Below are 20061 nucleotides of genomic sequence, written 5' to 3' on the forward strand. Positions count from 1 at the left end.
TCCATGGTCCACAAAATTCTCCATAACCGGTCCGGTCCAAGAGCCGGTCCGGTCCGGTTCGGTCCGGGCCGGTCCAAACGCTCACCCTAGTTATAATTGTTGACTTAAATAAATACTTGAAGTTATATCATCTTATAATCTTTATTTATTTTATTTTATTTTTCAATCTAATGTTATGAATTTAATATAATTAGAGTAGAAAATTTAAAATTTAAAATTTAAAATTTAAAATGGATAATCAATTATTAATTAGTGTAATTATAGTGGAAATTTAAAATTTGTAATTTAAATTGAATAATTAATAGGTTGACAAATGACATAATTGGTGATATATAACATTAATAAGGAGCTCTAAATATGTGACACTTGTCAATAGGAGATTAAACATATTCTTTTACTAGTTGTGAGACCCGTATAATATACGAGTTGACTAAAACAAAATGTTAAGTACGAACGATTAAATAAAAATTTTATTTGAATTTGAAATTGAAATAAGTGAAAATTACGAGAAAAAAATATGCAAATAATAAATTAATTAAAATTATGAGTTTAGTGTGTACTAAACGGGTTAATTATAACAAAATATTAAACATAAAGGTTTTAACTGTAAATTTATTTGTAATTAAATATGAAATTTAAAATTTGATAGTCATTATGATAGGTTTACTTTATGGAAAGTAAATCAATGATATATTGAAAATGAAAATTAAAGTAATGACAAGTGGAAAATAAATATATTTCAAATTATGACAAAATGACATGTGGCTAATCTTATGAGAGAAGAACATGTGGCAAAGACATTTTCATTTATTAGAGTAGATTAGAATAGGGATATATAATAATTTTTAATAAATAGTAATCTAATATAGACTTTAATTTTTGAACGTCTTTTTAACAAATTCAATTATCTGTTTTTTTTTCGGGTACTGTGCATTGTAATCCAAAAGCCGAAGATTTAAAATATTTGTTGATTAAATTGGAAAAAAAAAATCTAATTGAGGTAACTAAAAAATGTTCTTGTTTGATTTTTCAATTTCGGATATTTTAAAAGCCATAAGCATATATAAGTATAACATGAATTCAAAAGTTGGTTAATTTGCCCAAAGGTGGGCAGGCTTTCATTTGATTGCGATTCAAACAAATCAATCTCCTTGACGATCGGGGATTTTTGTTTTCTTCCTTGGGTTCTTTTTCCCATGATTTTCCTTTTCCAAGTCATGTTGGAGGACCAAATATATATGTTTTACAAGATCCGCAGGTGTTATTCGTCTCCTTCTTCCCTTAATACGATGATAACTTGCGACATTTTGTATACATTTTTAGGATTAGATTAATCCGGACGGTTTCTTGTTTTGTTTTGTTTTGATGGTGGTGGTTCATGCGCAATACCTAAACCAAATGATTTCATATTACGAATCTTGTTGTTTTGTTTTGTTTCTGAAGCATCCCAGAAATCTTGAAAGAACTTTTATGCATTCTTCAATGCCCATAACATGTTTGTAGAAATGACCAAACGAATATGAAGATTATCTGATATGTAACCTTTCAGGTAACTGCTGTGGCTTAATCAATGGGAAATTGCTGCAAATCGGTAATGTTCTGTTTTTGATGTCGTTTATGTGCACAACCCTTTATATACGTGGTTCATCTTACCTGTGTTTTTTGTTGTAGAATTTATTTAGTATTAAAAATCTGTAATTATTGTTATATTCGAACTCAGAATATGCTTATTATTAAGAAACTCGATGGCAGTCCTCCAAAACCGGATTTAAAAACAAACAATCAACAAGTCCACTCGCAAGCGGAAAGGTTGCCCTTATAGAAACCCTAGAAAAATGGGAAGAAAAACTATCCGAAGCAAACAGAAGAGGGAAGATGGTTCGTCAATCCTCTTGTCTGATATTTTCATGAGTAAATTACATTTTTGGTCCGTATAGAATTTTTTTTGTAATTTTTGTCCCATAAGTTTTCTCTTGTAATTTCGGTCTTCAATTTTTTTTGCAACAACGTTACAAAAAGTCCGAAATTGCAAAACAAAACTTTTTTGTACCAAAATTGCAAAATCTGGGGACCAAAAATGTAACCGATTTTTTTAATTTTAGTCCCAAAAAGTTTTCCTTTGCAATTTTGGTCCTTATTCGAAGTTTTTGGTCTTTGTTTTTCAAGTAATATGACTATATTTTTTGACCAAATTGCAATTCAGCTATATACGAAGCAAAAGTTGTCATTTCACTTGGAACATGGACTAAAAAGGTTACAGAAACTTTAAATAAGGACCAAAATTACAAGAGAAAACTTACGGAGACTAAAGTTGCAAAAATCAACTATACCAGGGACTAGGAATGTAATTTATTCGATGACATATGAAAACTGTTTTTTAAACAATTTTTTTTTTAAAAAAAAAAACAGGTTGTGGTGAATTTTAGTGCATCTTGGTGTAGTCCTTGTAGGGTGATAGCGCCTGCATTCTCCAGTCTTGCTGCTAAATATGAGTCACTTGTGTTCTTGACTGTGGATGTTGATGAGCTGTCTGTAAGTAATTAATTAAGTATCATAATTCATATATATGATGCTGATTGTAACACTTATTTTTATTTTTAAGAAAGATTCCAAGTTAAAATCATAAGATTTTAGTATTTGAAGGGTATGTTAGACATTCTATAAAAGCACGTTATGTGTTTTGCAGGAGTTTAGTGCATCATGGGACATTAAAGCCACGCCGACTTTCTTCTTCCTTAAAGATGGGAGACAAGTAGATAAACTTGTAGGGGCAAATGTGGAAGAGCTTATAAACAAGACCGAAGCTTTTGCTGCTGCCAACTATCAACAAAGATGAAGAAATTTAAAAAAAAAAATTTACTTGGTTTTTTTATTGATGATTTACTAAATCTGTGTGTATTTGTTGTAGGAATGAGAGTTGTAGTTAGTGGATTAATTAGTAAATGTACTTTTTATCATTTAATGGAACTATGATATGCTCTAAAAGCATCTTTCTTAGGGTGTTTAGGATTGAGTTTTGAAAACCAAAAATTGTTTTGTTTTTTCAAGTGTTTATTAGCTTAAAAAAAATGTTTTGGATTAGCTAATGCAGTAGCAAAACAAAATTAGAAAAAAAAATGTTCGATAAAAAATGCTTATTAGATTAAAATGAAGGCATTTTTATCATTTTATCTCAAGAAGCTATTGGTCATTTTTGAAAAAAAAAAAAATCAAATGGGAATAGTTTTTCAAAAATTCTTTAGGCTTATAGTTGCCAAAAAAAAATTGATAAGTTAATAAGTTTTACAAAACTCAATCTCAAAACCTCTATATTTTGATAGTGTTGAAAAACTACGATTACCAACATTTATTTATAGCTAAAGAGACATTCTATGTAGAATATATCAATATAGGTTTCATTAAAATTAAAATTTGCAAAGACAGACTGTCTCAAAGATTACCTTTTAAGTATCATTGATCCAAAAATATTATCAGTTTTACCTAAAAGTGTTTTAGATATTCAATTAATAACTAAATTGTTTTCTTAAATCGACATTTTTTGAACATAGTAAGAAACAACAATCGTAATAGCAATTCCCAATCTCATAACAATGGGTAAGAGGTAATAAGGTAGGCAGCCAAAGAAGAAAAATAATTAATGGTATATGATAATTGAAAAAAAATAAAATAATAATGATACAAGCAACAATAAACAAATAATGGGAAACATGGGTGACATAAGTACGAGTACAAGTAATGTATACCACTAAATTAAAATTGTCATAAATAACAATAAAAAATAATCCATATAATTTAAATACTCAAAATTACATTTGCAATCATTCATTCCTGTGCAGGCCTGACATAAGTAAATCCCTTAAACGGGTTCTCCTTACATTTGGGACTGGCAGCAGGGGAATCCAGAAGCGGGGGCAAATTTGTCCAACACTCTTCAAAATTTGCAATGCATTGCTTCCCAGCTACTTGTGGAACAAAACTTGGCTTTATTTCTCTACCCTCCAGTTTCCTCCAATTAATCACTTTAAACCAACCATGCTTTTTTATCTCATCCCCTCCACCTGCCCCACTCCCAAGTCGCCTGCTTGAATCCTTTTGTAACAACTATTAAAAAACCAAAAACACCATTATTATTTATTAAGCAACAACTATAACACAAGTATATAATATTACAAATTACGACATTACCCCTTTCAAAAGTGAATGTGCTTCACTTGACAAGAATCCCGGAAGCTTTATCTTGTCCTTCACTATTTTCTCCTGAATCTTCTGTCTGTTTCCACCTCTAAACGGAGGCTGCAAAGACACAACGTCGAACAAAATTACATTATTACCCTTCCAGTAATTAAGGGTGACACAACACACTGACACCAACCTTTCCAGTAAGCATTTCATACATTAAAATTCCGACACTCCACCAATCAGCGGCCTTATCATGGCCCCTCCCTTGTACAATTTCAGGTGACATATATTCTAATGTCCCACACATGGAATTTGACCTTGTGCTTTCATCAAATTGCTTTGCTACCCCAAAGTCAGTCAACATAACCTGAATAATAATAATTCGACATTTTATATTTATGTTGCACCCAAAAACACAATAATAAACTGTTATGCCTCATGAATCATGTAGACAATAATAGATCCCTAAACTCAATATTTAAAATAGGATATATAAAAGAGAGGATGAGGATTATGGATCTTACATGTCCCTCAGCATCTAGAAGAATATTTTCAGGTTTCAGGTCCCTGTGCATTATGCCATTAGCATGGAGATGCGAAACAGCAGAAACTATCTCAGCAGTGTAGAAACGTGCCAGGTCTTCCCTGCAGAAGGAACAAAATGTTTGATCCTCTAATATAATTGCAACATCATCAAACATAAAATTTTATCTTTTTCCTAATTTTAATGTTGTCTCCCTTTTCATACCTGAACAAGCCTTGCCTATAGAGTTGAAAGAAAAGGTGGCCTCCATTCACAAAATCAAGAACAAGGAACAATCTATGCTTGGTCTGCATACACATAATGACATAAACCAAAAAAAGACATTAGGGATAGATGATACAATCTTTATGTGAAGGTGACCTTTAGAATTTGATTTAAGGACATTGGAAAGAATAAGTTTTTTTTTTTTCTTTTATAACTTTTTTTCATTTGTCAGTTTTTTGACTTTTTGTATAGAGTAAAAAGATTTACCTGGAATGAGTATTTGAGTTGTACAATAAACGGATGGTCAACTTTGGTCAAAATATCTCTTTCTGCTTTCATATATTCAGCATGATCTTTCTCAAAAATCCTATCTTTGCGCATGACCTTCATTGCAAAGATTTCGGATGAACCATGTTTTCTGACTTGATAAACTTTTGCAAATGCACCTTGGCCAACCACTTTCAATATTTCAAAGTCTTCAAGTCCCACACTTTGGATTTTTACTAAACTACCATCATCATCATCAACAAAAGAAGCTTCTTCGAGTTCTTTTAAAGCCATTGTACTTACAGTGATACCCTCAACAAGATCATATTCAGTCTCGTGTAAAGTGAGTGTGCTAAGCTTCATGGACTGGTTTGTAAAAGTTGTGGGGCCCACTAATGAATGGGATCGGCTACAAATTACTTCTGGCTCATCGTATACTAATCCATTTGTGTTGGGTGCAGAAGGCAGTTGAGGTGGCGCACCAAATACATCAGAAAAGTCAAAGTCAAGCTCAACATGATGATCTACAGTCTTCCTTGTGGTGTTTCCGGTCATTTGCAAGCACTGGGAAGCAACCATTTTCCAATGTTTGAGATGATGTAGATAACTTCAATTCTTCACTATCAATCTCTAAATTGATGAAGGGGACCTCACAGAGAACAGGAGAGTCAAGTACAGGACTGGAGTCCCAGAGAATCTTGAAAATAGGCAAATGAGGATCCAGAAAGGGAAGTTGTTCTTGTTTCCCGCTTCACAGGAAACAGAAGATGTAGCAATGCTTCTTGAAATCATGAAGATCATGCAGTCAAACTGTAGTTTTCAGGACAGAAGTCATTTTTCAGGGATTCACACAATGTAAGTTGATAAACAAGTACAATTTGGTTCATTTAACTACACAAATCTTCTTATAAGAAAACCAGAAAACAGAAAGAAGAGACTTCGTTTAGGAAATCCATCAAAAGGTCAATACAGACCAATAAACCAGCACATCCCGGTAAACTGGATTGGAGACTTCCTTTAGAAGATCAAATAGAGGGAAAACTGGAAAAGAACGCTTGTTTGAAACTTCCTTTTATCAAAATCAGATAGAGTAAATTCAAGATTCTTTTTGACCCAGAATTATCAACAAGTTTATCATGAACAGATGAACTTAAATCTATCGGATGAGAAAAGCATAATACAACGGCGATAGCATAAAACATATTGACAAAACCAAGATAAAAATATTTGCGAATTCAAATTAAAGAATCAAACAACCAAACAAATCTCCAATTTATCCAACTGCCAACGAGAAAACAGCTTTCGGACTCATAATTGAACCCAAAGCACATCGATCACTAATTCTACATCAAAATTCAAAACCACTACCATCCTTCAAGCAATTAATTTCACACAAATAACACATCACTATAGATCAAAAAAGCAAAAAAGAAAAGGAAAATTCCTCACAGCATTAAAAATCTACATGCAATAACGCAACATTAAACCCTAAATCCAACAACAAACCTCCTCAAAAACTGAACATTGAACAGCAAAACCATACAATGATTAAACAAGTACAGAAAAACCATCGATTACGATGTTTAAACACCAAACATTGAAGGTGATTTTAATCGGTTTCCATCTTACCTGGAGAGATCGCCGAGGGGATTCGCTGTAAAAGAAAAGCTGTTCACAAAAGGAAGGAAAAATATAGAATATTATCGATTTGCCGCTTATAACTGACTTAAAAATAAAAATAAATAAATAAAAACAAAAAATAAGGAAATATATGACGTGGCAAATTTTGATTGGAATTTAAAGAATAACGTCCATCTTATGAGGTGACGTTACATTCACGCATTTTCTGGTGGTTTATTTTGTGGCTTGTGAGAAAGGAAGTCGTTTTGGTCACGGCGAAGCAATTACTTTGAGTGAATTACAGAATTAGTACTTGGAGTATTGTTCAAATAACACATCTCAGTTTTTGTATGATTCATTCACTTTCTTCGCCAATTATGTGCTAGATCAATGTAGATGTGTATATTACAACAAATAATTTGGTGTTTAAACATAATTGGTGTTGGTTGTTTATTATATTTAGTTATATATTTAAAAATAAAAATAAAAATATAAGAATAGGGGGTTTGTTTGCATTGGAAAATTATGAAATGATCAAAATGTATATTTAGACAAAAGTCAAGGATGATTTCTGACATTCTGCCCAATTTTATAAACTTTGCGCCTTTGCGATGGGCCTTTGGATATGCTCTTGTTTTATTCGAATCTATTTATGGAACCAAACTTTATTTTATACTACAAGATGGTCATTGTAGGTTTGTTATGAAATTTTGGTTTTCGAATCTATTAATGGAGCCAAACTTTATTTTATACTACAAGCAAGGGCGTAGACAGTAAGGGGGCAGACAGGTGCTTAGCCACCCCCAATCTCATTAAAACGTTGTTATCGTAAAACTTGAAAACGATGAAGCCATATCATTTAGTTATTTTGTGCTCCTTAATATATTTTAAATTTTCCTATTATAATATATAAGCAAAGTAATAAGGCTTTCTAAAACTTGAAGCCCACTGCGGGTTAAGTTAAAAGCCTATCGCCTCCTTATTTTAATTGTGGAAAGTTATAGACATAAACCTTTTTTTTAACGATATACCTTTTTTTTTTTGTTATTCGACAACGTCAAGGATTAACAAGCTCTTCTATATGATTTCAGTTTTCCAATAAATAAGAAGGTAAGTTTCGATTCTTATTACTTGTTACACATTTATTTTTTTGTAATTTGTAAATAATTGTTTTGTTATGATTGGTAATTTGGTTTCTTATAATGATAGAATAAGTTATGAATAAGAAAAAGAACCATTGATTTTTTTCTCAAACTAAAAAAAATGTTCATGAACCACAATTACATAATATTAATGATGATATTTGGAAAGATCGATGATTATAGTACAATCTCATAGCTTCAAATGAATAATAATATCGAAGAGTCAATTAATAACCTCAAAAAAATAACATGTCAAATTTAGGAGAAGTAAAATTAAATTCTTTGATTCGTAATCCCGAGAAGACGTTCAATCATAAATTATCCAAGTAACCAACATGATATGATTAAACGATTATATATTAAACTTGGGTCATACCAACTTTAAAAATCAAAGTATCTCTTCAATATTAGTGGTCCTAACGGTTGTAAGCGCAATTTTAACAAACTTTGTTTAAGAAATTTTTGTAGTTGGAATATTAAATGAAAAGGGATGTTGTGTTTTGCTTTCCTTGTTTTATTTTTAAGAACCTATTGGACAAGCCAAGTCATATACATTTATGGTAATAGGGTTTAATAAATAAATAAATAAAAGTGAATTATGGAAAAGATTGCGCTTTCATTGTCCCTAAAGATAAGACTCCGACCTCAATACATAGTTTACACATAATTTATAGACTCTATTATGCTATTTGAACAAAAAATATATACATATAAAAAAAAATAGTATTTTATCGCGACATAGGCCCCCACAATGTTTTAAAAACCGGTTTTTTAGTTGAACCGGTATGGTGACGGGTTTCCGGTTCAACCGTTGGGTGAACCAATTTTTGTATTTTTCATGTTTTTTTCTATTTTCCTACACATACATACATATAGAAATTATGAATTTGATGTTTACAAGTTTAAACATTAAAAATACACATAAAATAAGTTGTAGAGGAATCCAAATACATTAAAATAACACATAATCATAAGTTTAGTGTTTTATATCAATCCATATACGTAAAAAAAAGTATAATACCAAAACGAAATATAGTTATTGATGAATACAAACACATCAAAAGAATTTATAACATTTACCATATGTTTTTATTTAGAGAAAACTAAATAGATTTTAAAAAATCACCAAAGTTCATTATGTAAATGGTTCTTTTCATGTGTTTTTATTTGGTTTAACCGGTTTATTTTGACCGGTTCAACTGGTTTTTTCTAAAAACCGGCCGATTCAATCCGGTTCAGAAATCAATGTAAAACCGGTGATAGCTGAACCGCTTCCTCTCCCGGTTCCCGGTCCAACCGGTTCGACCGGCCGGTTCAAACCGGTTTTTAAAACATTGGGCCCCCGTTATCGTAAAATTCTGGCTCCGCCCTGACTACAAGATGGTCATTGTAGGTTTATTATGAAATTTGGTATTTCGGACAAATATGTATCGAATGACAATCTTAAGTAATTTCTTTTAAATGTTTTTACTTTTTATTAGTCATTAACACATCACCACTCAACCCTACCCCTCTCTTCCCTTCTCGTTGAACCCAACAAACGTGGTGACGTTTCTTTGCATGCAATTTTTGGTGAATCATTAGGTCAGGATGTACTCAACTGGTCATAAGAATATCGGTGAAGATAAAATTCTGTAATTGAATTGTGTTGCCAAAGAACAAAGTTCGCATGAGTTAGACTAGATTTGGATTGACGAGATCTCAAGGCACTCATGATGAATCATGAGGAAGTCGTGAAAAGGTCCTAGTGACGGCTTATCATTTTGTTTTCTCACTTAGTGTTTAATATTGTGATTAATACGAGTTTAAACTGAAAATTAATTAAAAATTACAGGATATAGTGTTGAACACAAGTCTTAGTGAGAAAATGAAAATTAGTTTTTTTCCTGTAAAAATACAACTTCTTTACAACCATTTTAGACACACAAGAAATTATATTTAGTCCTCTCCTTTTTTTCCCTTTGTTACCATAAATGTAACGTTCGGGCATAAAAAGGTTCGACGGAGATGTAGTAGTTTTATCATGGGAACTAACGTTTGGTTTCAGACGAACTATTTTAAGGACATTATATTGAACACATGTCAAACCATTTTCCATCGGTTGTTGTTCTTTCATGCATTACTGTAACAATATTCTTACATAAAGCTCCAAGGGATCTTTAAAGGTCATATAGTTTTCGATTGAGTTACTAATACCTACATTCAATGAGTGATGTGGAAGTGTTGGGGGCGAGTCTCACTTGGAGAAAAGGTGGTTGCTTTTGTGGTAGGAGACTCAGTTCAGGTGGTAAATGTGCAAGGCAAAGAAAGTTTCCTTTAGAAGATGTTATTGTGGAATGTGGATAACCTTCCTTACGTTGCTCGCACCACTTTAGGATTATGAACCAATTGAGCGACCTTGAGAAGTCATTACACAAAATCATGATGCTCCAAGAGAAGAAAATAAATATAAATAAGTGAAAGCGAGTACATATTCATGTAAGGGTTCAATTTAATCCAAATATTTGCCAACTAGGATCATATGTGAAAGCTATGAACTAATAAGAATCTACATAAAACTAATGACAATATAGAGAGAAAACGGTTAGGGTTACATTGTTGATGAAAAACTATGTTGAGACAAAGGAAAGTAAATAAGACTATAAATAGGAAAGTCTATAGGGTTAACCTAGCTAAAGCTAAAGGGATAAACACAAGGCTCATTACAAAAAGAAACTAAATAACTTATTATGTTAATATGTAAACTAATAACAATCTACATAGAACTAACAATAATATAGAGAGAAAACGGTCAGGTTTACATTGTTAATGGAAAATTGTGTTGAAACAAAGAAAAGTAAATAACACTATAAATAGAAAAGCTATCTAGGTTTAAAATAGCTAAAAAGCTAAACATAAGACCCAATACAAAAAAGCCCAAATAACTTATTATACTAATATCCCCATACAAACTCACAATGCGGAGGAAACAAGCATTGAGAGTTTGTCTTCAAAGAAACAAAAATGAGAAGTTGAGTATGCCTTAGCAAAAAATTATATCTACAAGCAACCAAACAATCTACATTCTAGTAGCAGCGAAAAATTTTCGTCTAAGCATCAATACCAAGCAATCTTCAAGAGAAAAGGTGAATCAAACAACTTGCACGAAAATATCCAAAACTAAACAATCTACACAAAGAAGCCAAAACCAAAACAGTTTGCACAGAAGCATCCAAACCAAACAATTAACTATATATATTAAAGCGCATGGAGGAAAAGAACAATATTCTTTTCTATTTCTGACTTTTGTCACATCTTTTCTACATTTTAGTGTTGAAACTTCTCATCTTCATAATTTGACCACTTTATTTTACTTCTTTACAATTTTGTCACTAAAGTTTCAACAAACTTTACATTTTTATAATCCTGCCACTTTATTTTTACTTCTTTATATTTTTGCCACTAAACTTTCACTTTTACTTCTTTACAACCATTTTTCTTTATTCTTTATCATTTTCGTCTACCGTATTTTTCTATCCTTTTTTTTATTCTTTGGAATTTCCGTCAAACATATTCTTCTACCTTTCATTTTTTTTTTTCTAAAAAGAATGACCCGTGCAAAGCACGGACGTTTTCCTAGTTTGCATAAAAGCAGCCAAAATCAAACAACATGCACGAAAGCACCCAAAACCAAAAAATTTGCACGAAAGTAGTTAAAACCAAACAATTTGCATGAAAATAGCCAAAACCAAACAATCTACACAAGCAGACAAAACTAAACAATATGCATAAAAGCGACCAAAACCAAACAATCTACATGAAAGTAGCCAAAACAAAACAATCTGCAAAAAAGCAGCTAAAATAAACAAACAAATATAAAGATACTAGCGGAAGTATCACAGCAAAGAAAACCCAATATGCAAATATGCATTGTACTAAACTAATTTAACCAGTCATTCTTATTCACTTTCCATCCTTCAAACTCACAAGGGTAAATAGCACAAAAAACATTTAGTTTATATCAAAATTTTAATTTAACATTGTATGTATATTTTTTTTTGTCTCAAATTTGATGACATTGCATGCTGACGTGTCAAAATTGATTTTTTTTTCACAAAAGACACTAAGTTTTTACTTTTTTCGATTTTGACACTAAGTTTTTTTTTTTAAAAAAATTGACACTTTATTTTTTTGTTCAAAATCGAGGATCATTTTTTCCAATTTATTCGACGTTAACCATTTTCCATTTGAAACCTTATAAATATATTTTTTTATTACATTTTAAACCATATCAATTGTAGCACCTGGTTCTTGGTACGTGTTCTTTTTATTAAATCTTTAAATATTTTGCATTTGGTCTTGGACTCGGTGAGTTGAAGGACCAACTCGCCGAGTAGAAGCGAGATGAGGCGCGGAGTTTAAGTTGTGGACTCGGCGAGTCGAGTCCCGGACTCGGCGAGTAGACCATGTTTGGACAAAAACCCTAATCCGAGGGTTTGCACCCAATTTAAACACCTTAACTCGGCCTCCTTAGTCCCATTTGCTCCCAGAAGACCCCCATAGCAAACCTTAGCCGTTATTGAAGCAATCTAAGGCTTTTGGAGTGATTTTGGTGCTTTTGTGATCCAAGGAAGGAAGGAAAAGCTTGAAGGATCAAGAGGAGGCTAGAAGGATTCATTTTTGAGCATCATTTGCTGACTTCAAAAGGTATAAAGTCTATACCTTGCTTGCTCTTTTGATAGATCCCATTTTGTGGAGTTTTAGGGCTTTTCTATGCCAATTTGGTCACCAACCATGATTGCAAGCATGGTTTGAGGTTGATGTTTCGGATCTAGGTCCTTTGAGGCGTTACAAGGCAGAAAGGAGTGGCTTTTGCACTCAAAGAAGGCCCCATGCATTGTGAGAGCTTGTTTTAGGACCTTTTGAGCTTAAAGTTCCATGCACGCACGTAAAGGTTGTAACTTTACGTGCTAGATCGATTGTAGAAGCATAGATCTACCTTTTGATCAAGGCTTGTACATCAGAAATCGAAGATTCAATGAGTGGTTGTGACCAACTTCGCGAGTCCGTTCTTGGACTCGACGAGTCCAAGGTTCTGTCCCATATCAGTTGAGGGTCATAAGGACCCAGTTGAGTGTGGAAAGGTTTTAAGGGGGTCCCAAGGGGTGACCCAACGTTCTGGACTAAGCCATTGTTCTGGAAATTCATGGGACTCGGCGAGTCCAAGGCAATCTTCTTAAGGATGAAGATGAACTCGACGAGTTGTTCATACAACTCGGCGAGTCAAGGGAAGGACCTGTGTATCAGTTGATGATGAACTCGACAAGTTGTTCATACAACTCGACGAGTCGGATGAGGATTCAGTCGATGTTCATTTAGAAGGAAAACTCGTCGAGTCGTCGCCTAACTCGACGAGTAGAGACGGGTATGAGGTCTAATGGAAGGATAGGGACTCGGCGAGTTGGGGAGTCAACTCAGCGAGTCAGCCCAACTAGAGGTTGACTTTGACTTTAACTTGGTCAGGGGTAAAATGGTCATTTTACCCTAAGAGCAAATGTCAGTTTTTGACTAAGTGTTTTGTGGGAATTTTAGCCGGAGGATTTCCAGAGTAGCAGCAGCAGCAGTCAGAGGATTCCCACATAGTTCAGCAGCTACTACGAGGTGAGTTACCTTCCAATAGCGGTGAGTCTACGGCCACAATGCCGGCCCACCAGTAGGGATCGTATGCTAGATGTTTGTCTTTGTGATATTCATCTGTGTTGTTACTACATGATATGTTATATGCTAGCGTGATATGGTATGTGATAGTGATAGAGTTCGGTTGTTAGGACCGAAGGGTAGGTTAGGCACCCCAGATATGCCTAACAGTATGTTATGATAAGTTTAGCTACTAGCATGATATGTTACAGGAGATAAAGGTAGTAGGAGGGGGAAGAGTCCCCGAGATTCGGTTGTTAGGACCGAAGGGTAGGTCAGACACCCCAGATATGTCTGACAATAGATTATGCTATGATATATGTGACAGTAGTTGTAGGGGGTGAAACAGTCCCTGAGGTTCGGTTGTTAGGACGGAAGGGTAGTCAGCACCCCAGAATTGCTCGACTTGGGTAGGTCAGCGCCCCAAAATGGATTGACACGGGTAGGACGGCACCCCAGAATGGCCGCATGGGTAGGTCGGCACCCCATAATGGTCGTACCGGGTAGGTCGGGCACCCCAGAAATGCCTGGCAGTATGTATGTGATGTGATTGTATGGTATGTGGTACGATGGGGGAACTCACTAAGCTTTGTGCTTACCGTTTTCAGTTTTGGTTTCAGGTACCTCTTCAGCGAAGGGGAAGGAGCTGGCGCGGTAGCGGCACATCATACACACACACACACATTGGTTTTCCATGTTATGAGATGTTTTGGGATTGTACTCTGACATTGTTATTATTTTCATGTTTTGGGTTTTCAGACACGAGATATGTTTTATGAATTGATATGATCGAATGATGTTTTACTACAAACGTTTTACAAACCACTTAATTTAAATGAAATTTTTGGGCGTGAAAATTGGGTCGTTACAAGTTGGTATCAGAGCCCTGATTTGAGGGATTCGGACACACCTTCGGGGGTGTTTGAATTCAAATCGAGGGATTAAAAGATTTTGAAAAAGAAAATGTTTTCTAAAAGGCTAAGTAAAGAGTTTTAAGAAGGAACAAAGTGTGTGATGTGCGCGACCGGCCGAGCTCAATTAAGTATTCCCCAAAGTACCCATACGAGCTTATGTTATGTTTATCAGTTTCAGTAGAACAGGATGCTAGAATAGGACTAAGGATCTAGGAGTGATGCCTTATGTGTCTGCTTTATGTGCTTCAATGTATGAGAATTGCATGCTGGAATTGAGTAGACAGTAGTAGGATAGTCTGTTTAGGTTATGCCTGATAGTACGAATTTAGCATTGTATGCTAGTTCAGTTTTTCTCTATGAGAACGGATTTGCTTGAGATTGTTCCCTTTTGTCTGAATGCTGCTTACTTTGTGCGTAGTGGGACTTTGAGTGATGGGAGTTAGCCATTAGGTGAATACGTCACGTCACATGTGATCAGAGTTGAATAATCTTAGAATGTTGGATTTGGCCCTATTGCGCAGCTCTTGTCTGAGTCTAACCGTTGTAGGGCCGAGTCTGTTACTCAAAGGATTATCTGAGCCTCACCACATGTGATGGTATTCAGGTAATGGCTAATTGGCATTACAAGGAGGGCTTCAACAACTGAGGACCGGGTAGGGTGGAGTCAGAGATTTCCCTAGGGCAAGCTTAGGATGAGTATAGCAGTGATCAACAGTAGTGAAAGGGATCTGGTGGAGTCAAGGTAGTCCTTGAAGAAGGTACAGATAGATGTGGAAGGTAGTATGGGCCCGTACTACTGAAAGCAGAGGATTCGTACCCGAACCGAGGAAGGCCAAGATAAGACCAGAGAACTTGTAGTAGATGTGATCCCTCAAGAAGTATCAGTATCGCTAACGGTTATTATTTATGTATTTCAGAATGGTGGTACTACGCTCGAGGCCAGCAGTTGGCGGTTCAGGAGAGGGATCGGGTTCGGGATTAGGTTCCAAGCCAGTAGATGAGGGGCTACGTGAGTTCATCGTGTCATAGATCACCAGGGGCATCCTTGAGTCGACCCCCATTATCTTCGGGTCGATCAAGGAAGGGATAGTTGAGTTGATGGAGGATCGCCTTAGGGCATTCAGGAGCGACATGGCATCTGGCCAGTCGGGATCACACACACTGTCCTTTAAGGACTTCAGGGGCAGTGGTGCACCGGATTTTCATGGGGCGAAGGACCCCATAGCTGCCAGGCGATGGATTGCAGACATTGAGTCTACACAGTTGATTAGCTTCTGCCCTGAGGGCTCGAAGGTGAGGTTTGAAGTTGGGTGTTTACGAGATCGAGCTAGGGATTGGTGGGAGTCCATTGGTGACTCGTTGGGAGCCTCGGCTGTCGAGGCTATGACCTGGTCGGAATTCGTGACCAGGTTCAGGGAAGAGTTTGCGCCGGCTGTCGAGCTTCAGCAGCTGGCCAGGGAGTTCTTAGATATGAGGCAGACGACGGAGACTGTGGTGGAGATCACCACCAAGTTCCGGGAGAGGGCATTGTTGGTGCCCCAGTATGCAGGTGATGAGGACATGAGGAGGACCCGCTACCATGACATGCTCCGAGCTGATATTCGAGAGCATGTCAGTTTTTCAGCTTGCCCTACCTTGGATTCTATGATTGCCAGGGCGAGGGAGAGGGAGATAGATCTGGAGCACATACGGAAGAGGAAGATAGAGGAGGGCCAGACAGGAGGGGCTTCGGGGAAGAAGCCCAAAGGATCAGATGGTAGGCCGAAAGGCCAGTCAGGACCGAGCCGCTGCAGGAAATGCGGCAGGCCTCATGAGGGGGCATGTAGACTGGGATCGTCGGGCTGCTATAAGTGCGACAAGACGGGGCATTTCAGCAGGGATTGTACCGCCCATGCACCTGTGATACAAACATCTGAGTTGTTATGTTTCCATTGCAACCAGAGGGGCCACAAGAAGGCCAATTGCCCTCAGTTGACAGCAACAGTGCCGGTGAAGGCGCCAACCCCAGCGACCCTGTGGATCACTGATGGCCGACAGGGCAAGGCAGAGGCTCCAGTGGTGAGGAGCCGGGCATTTCAGCTGGCTACCGAGGAGGCACGCGCCGTACCTAATGTGGTGACGGGTATGATTCTTTTCCTCTATTTTATTTGTATGATGTCATGATATTGATATGTGCTCTGTATATATGCGTTAGGATCGTTCCATGTGAATGGTATCCCTGTTCAGGTGTTGTTTGACTCGGGTTCCACCCGATCATTTGTTTCTCTTGCGCTTAGCAAGAAGTTTACTGAGTCTTCAGGCATGTTGGATTGCCCTTTAGAGGTAGAGATTGCTGATGATCGATCGGTGCGGGCATCAACGGTGTTTAGAGATTGTGTTCTAAGGTTATTCGAGGAGCGCTACTTGGTGGATTTGGTTCCCATTCCGTTGCGTGGGAACAAGGTGATTATAGGCATGGATTGGTTGACCCCTAATGGGGCAGTGATAGATTGCGCACAACAGCTAGTGCGGATCAGGACCCCAAGTGGGGGAGAGTTGGTGATCCACGGTGAGAGGCCACCGCGTGGACCCACAGTATGTTCAACAGCGAGGGTTAGGCGTTGCCTTCAGCAGGGTTGCACGGGATGTGTCGCGTATGTTATGGATACCCGGGAGGCGAGTAAGGCGACGGTGAGCGAGGTCCCGGTGGTGCAAGACTACGCAGATGTGCTCCCAGAGGAGCTTCGTGGGATACCTCCGGAGCGACAGGTAGTTTTCAGGATCGACCTAGTTCCTGGTGCGGCTCCGATAGCCAAGGCACCATATCGGTTGGCTCCTCCTGAGATGCAGGAGCTGTCTACACAGCTACAGGAGCTGTTAAACAAGCGATTCATTAGACCGAGCAGTTCACCCTGGGGAGCCCCGATCCTGTTTTTGAAGAAGAAGGACAGGTCGCATCGGATGTGTATAGATTACCGGGAGCTAAACAAGGTGATGGTGAAGAACCGTTACACGCTCCCGATGATTGATGACCTCTTTGACCAGTTACAGGGAGCATCTTGGTTCTCCAAGATCGATTTGCATTCAAGTTACCACCAGATGAGGGTCAGAGAGGTGGATGTGCAGAAGACCGTGTTTTGGACGAGTTATGGCCATTATGAGTTCGTGGTGATGCCGTTTGGGCTCACCAATGCTCCTATCGCGTTCATGGATCTCATGAACCGCGTGTGTAGACCGATGTTAGACCGATCAGTGATAGTGTTTATTGATGATATCTTGGTTTATTCCAAGACGCATGAGGAGCATGAAGAGCAGCTGCGGGAGGTGCTGGAGACCTTGAGGAGGGAGAGCTTGTACGCTAAGTTCTCGAAATGTGAGTTTTGGTTGTGCGAGGTGCAGTTTCTTAGGCACCTTGTCAACCAGAACGGGATTTCAGTAGATCCGGCCAAGGTAGAGGCCGTGACGAGATGGGAGATTTCGAAGTCTCCATCCGAGATTCGGAGTTTCCTAGGATTAGCGGGCTACTATCAGAGATTCATTCAGGATTTCTCCAAGATAGCCGTACCCCTGACACGGTTGACTAAGAAAGTCGTGGTCTTTCATTGGGGGCCTGAGCAGCAGGCCACGTTCGAGACACTGAGACAGCGATTGTGCGAGGCACCAATCTTAGCCCTGCCAGAGGGCATGGAGGATTTTGTTGTGTACTGTGATGCATCAATCTCAGGTTTGGACGCAGTATTGATGCAGAGAGGGCATGTCATCGCCTGCACGTCGAGGCAGCTGAAGCCTCATGAGACGAACTACCCGACACATTACTTGGAGCTGGGGGCTGTTGTGTTCGCCCTCAAGATTTAGCGTCATTACCTCTATGGGGTTCGCTGTACCACTTACACGGACCATAAGAGTTTGAGGTACCTCATGGATCAGCCGAATCTAAACATGAGGCAGCGTCGGTGGACGGGCGTGGTAAAAGATTACGATTGCGAGATCCTTTATCACCTGGGTACGGCCAATGTGGTGGCCGATGCGCTTAGCCGCAAGGCGGCGCTGATCTGGGATTTCTTCATGCGGATGATAGTGGTGACTCCGCTTTTGGAGCTGATTCGGGAGCAGGAGGCCATGAAGGAGGAACAACAGAAGAGTGAGCGCATAGTGGGCCAGGTTTCCTCCTTCGACTATGACAGCAGGGTACTATTGACATTACACTGCAGGGTGTGGGTACCATACCTCAAAGGCGTACGCCAGATCTTGATGGAGGAGGCCCACAAATCCCGATTCTCCATTCGTCCCGGGGCGATGAAGATGTATAGGGATCTTCGTCGGGACTATCGGTGGCCCTGCATGAAGCGGGATGTGGCATGGTACGTGGAGCGGTGCTTGACCTGCAGAAAGGTCAAGGCCGAGCATCAGAGACCACATGGAAAGATGCAGCCATTGGATATCCTACTATGGAAATGGGAGGATATTAGATGGATTTTATCACGAAGCTTCCTAGGACCGCGCGAGGAGTGGATTCGATATGGGTCATCGTGGATCGATTGACCAAGAGCGCCCATTTTATCCCAATTCAGGAGAGCATCTCGGCCAAGAAATTGGCCGATATCTATATCAGAGAGGTGGTGGCCCATCACGAAGAGCCAGTTTCGGTGATTTTGGATAGGGATGTGCGGTTCACATCTAGGTTTTGGAAGAAATTCCACGACGAGTTGGGTACTCGTCTGCATTTCAGCACCGCCTTTCATCCGCAGACGGATGACCAGAGCGAGCGGACCATCCAGACCCTGGAGGACATGCTGCGGGCATGTGTTTTAGACTTCGGAGGTAGCTGGGATACCTACCTTCCATTGGCGGAGTTCTCGTATAATAATAGCTATCATGCGAGCATCGACCGTCCTCCCTTCGAGATGTTGTATAGGAGGAGGTGCAGGACCCCGATATGCTTGGGCGAGGTTGGCCAGAGGGTCATGGGGAGCACCGAAGTAGTGCTCAAGACGACAGAGAAAATTCAGCAGGTCCGGAGCAGGCTTCAGACTGCTCATAGTCGGCAGAAAAGTTATGCCGATAAACGTCGATCCAAACTAGAGTTCCAGGTCGGAGATATGGTTCTCCTGAAGGTGTCGCCTTGGAAAGGCGTCATTCGATTCAGGAAGCGGGGCAAGTTGGGCCCAAGGTATATTGAATCGTTCAGTGTTATAGCCCGGGTGGACAAGGTGGCTTATAGACTGGATTTGTCAGTCGAACTCAATCAGATACACAACACTTTCCATGTTTCTCAGCTGCGAAAGTGCCTGGTGGACGACTCAACAGTGGTACCCTTGGAGGACATTCAGGTTGATGACAGCCTGAATTACATCGATCGGCCTGTAGCGATCCTTGACCGGAAGTCGAAGGATCTGAGGAACAAAAGAGTAGAACTTGTGAAGGTGCAATGGCAGCACCAGAAGGGGTCGGAGTGGACTTGGGAGCCTGTGGATGAGATGATAGAGCACTACCCCGAGTTGTTTCAAGATCGAGCAGCAGACTTCGAGGACGAAGT

At 38.4% G+C, this 20061-nt stretch overlaps 2 protein-coding genes across 4 annotated transcripts; one reads left to right on the forward strand and one right to left on the reverse strand.

Moving 5' to 3' along the window:
- Positions 1-1042: 1042 nt before the first annotated feature.
- Positions 1043-3001, forward strand: LOC145071317 (thioredoxin H-type-like). 2 transcript variants are annotated; one of them, XM_079018219.1, is made up of 5 exons: positions 1043-1258; positions 1550-1591; positions 1753-1878; positions 2410-2532; positions 2687-3001. In XM_079018219.1, the coding sequence occupies exons 2-5, from the start codon at positions 1571-1573 to the stop codon at positions 2834-2836; spliced, it is 420 nt and encodes a 139-aa protein (XP_078874345.1). In that variant the 5' UTR covers positions 1043-1258; positions 1550-1570; the 3' UTR covers positions 2837-3001. The 2 variants fall into 2 exon arrangements, with proteins under 2 accessions (XP_078874345.1, XP_078874346.1); XM_079018220.1 differs by lacking the exon at positions 1043-1258 and having other exon boundaries at positions 1266-1591.
- Positions 3002-3676: 675 nt separating this feature from the next.
- Positions 3677-6927, reverse strand: LOC145069677 (serine/threonine-protein kinase AtPK2/AtPK19-like). Of its 2 annotated transcripts, none has more exons than XM_079016626.1 (7): positions 6824-6927; positions 5195-6004; positions 4928-5010; positions 4704-4824; positions 4373-4546; positions 4186-4293; positions 3677-4101 (listed from the first exon to the last, which is right to left on the reverse strand). In XM_079016626.1, exons 2-7 carry the CDS (start codon positions 5771-5773, stop codon positions 3823-3825), a joined length of 1344 nt encoding a protein of 447 aa, XP_078872752.1. In that variant the 5' UTR covers positions 5774-6004; positions 6824-6927; the 3' UTR covers positions 3677-3822. The 2 variants fall into 2 exon arrangements, with proteins under 2 accessions (XP_078872752.1, XP_078872753.1); XM_079016627.1 differs by lacking the exon at positions 6824-6927 and adding an exon at positions 6701-6795.
- Positions 6928-20061: the final 13134 nt, after the last annotated feature.

The sequence above is a fragment of the Lactuca serriola genome, chromosome 8 (assembly GCF_051521515.1).
Source record: "Lactuca serriola cultivar US96UC23 chromosome 8, Lser_US96UC23_V15, whole genome shotgun sequence".
Lineage (NCBI taxonomy): Eukaryota > Viridiplantae > Streptophyta > Magnoliopsida > Asterales > Asteraceae > Lactuca > Lactuca serriola.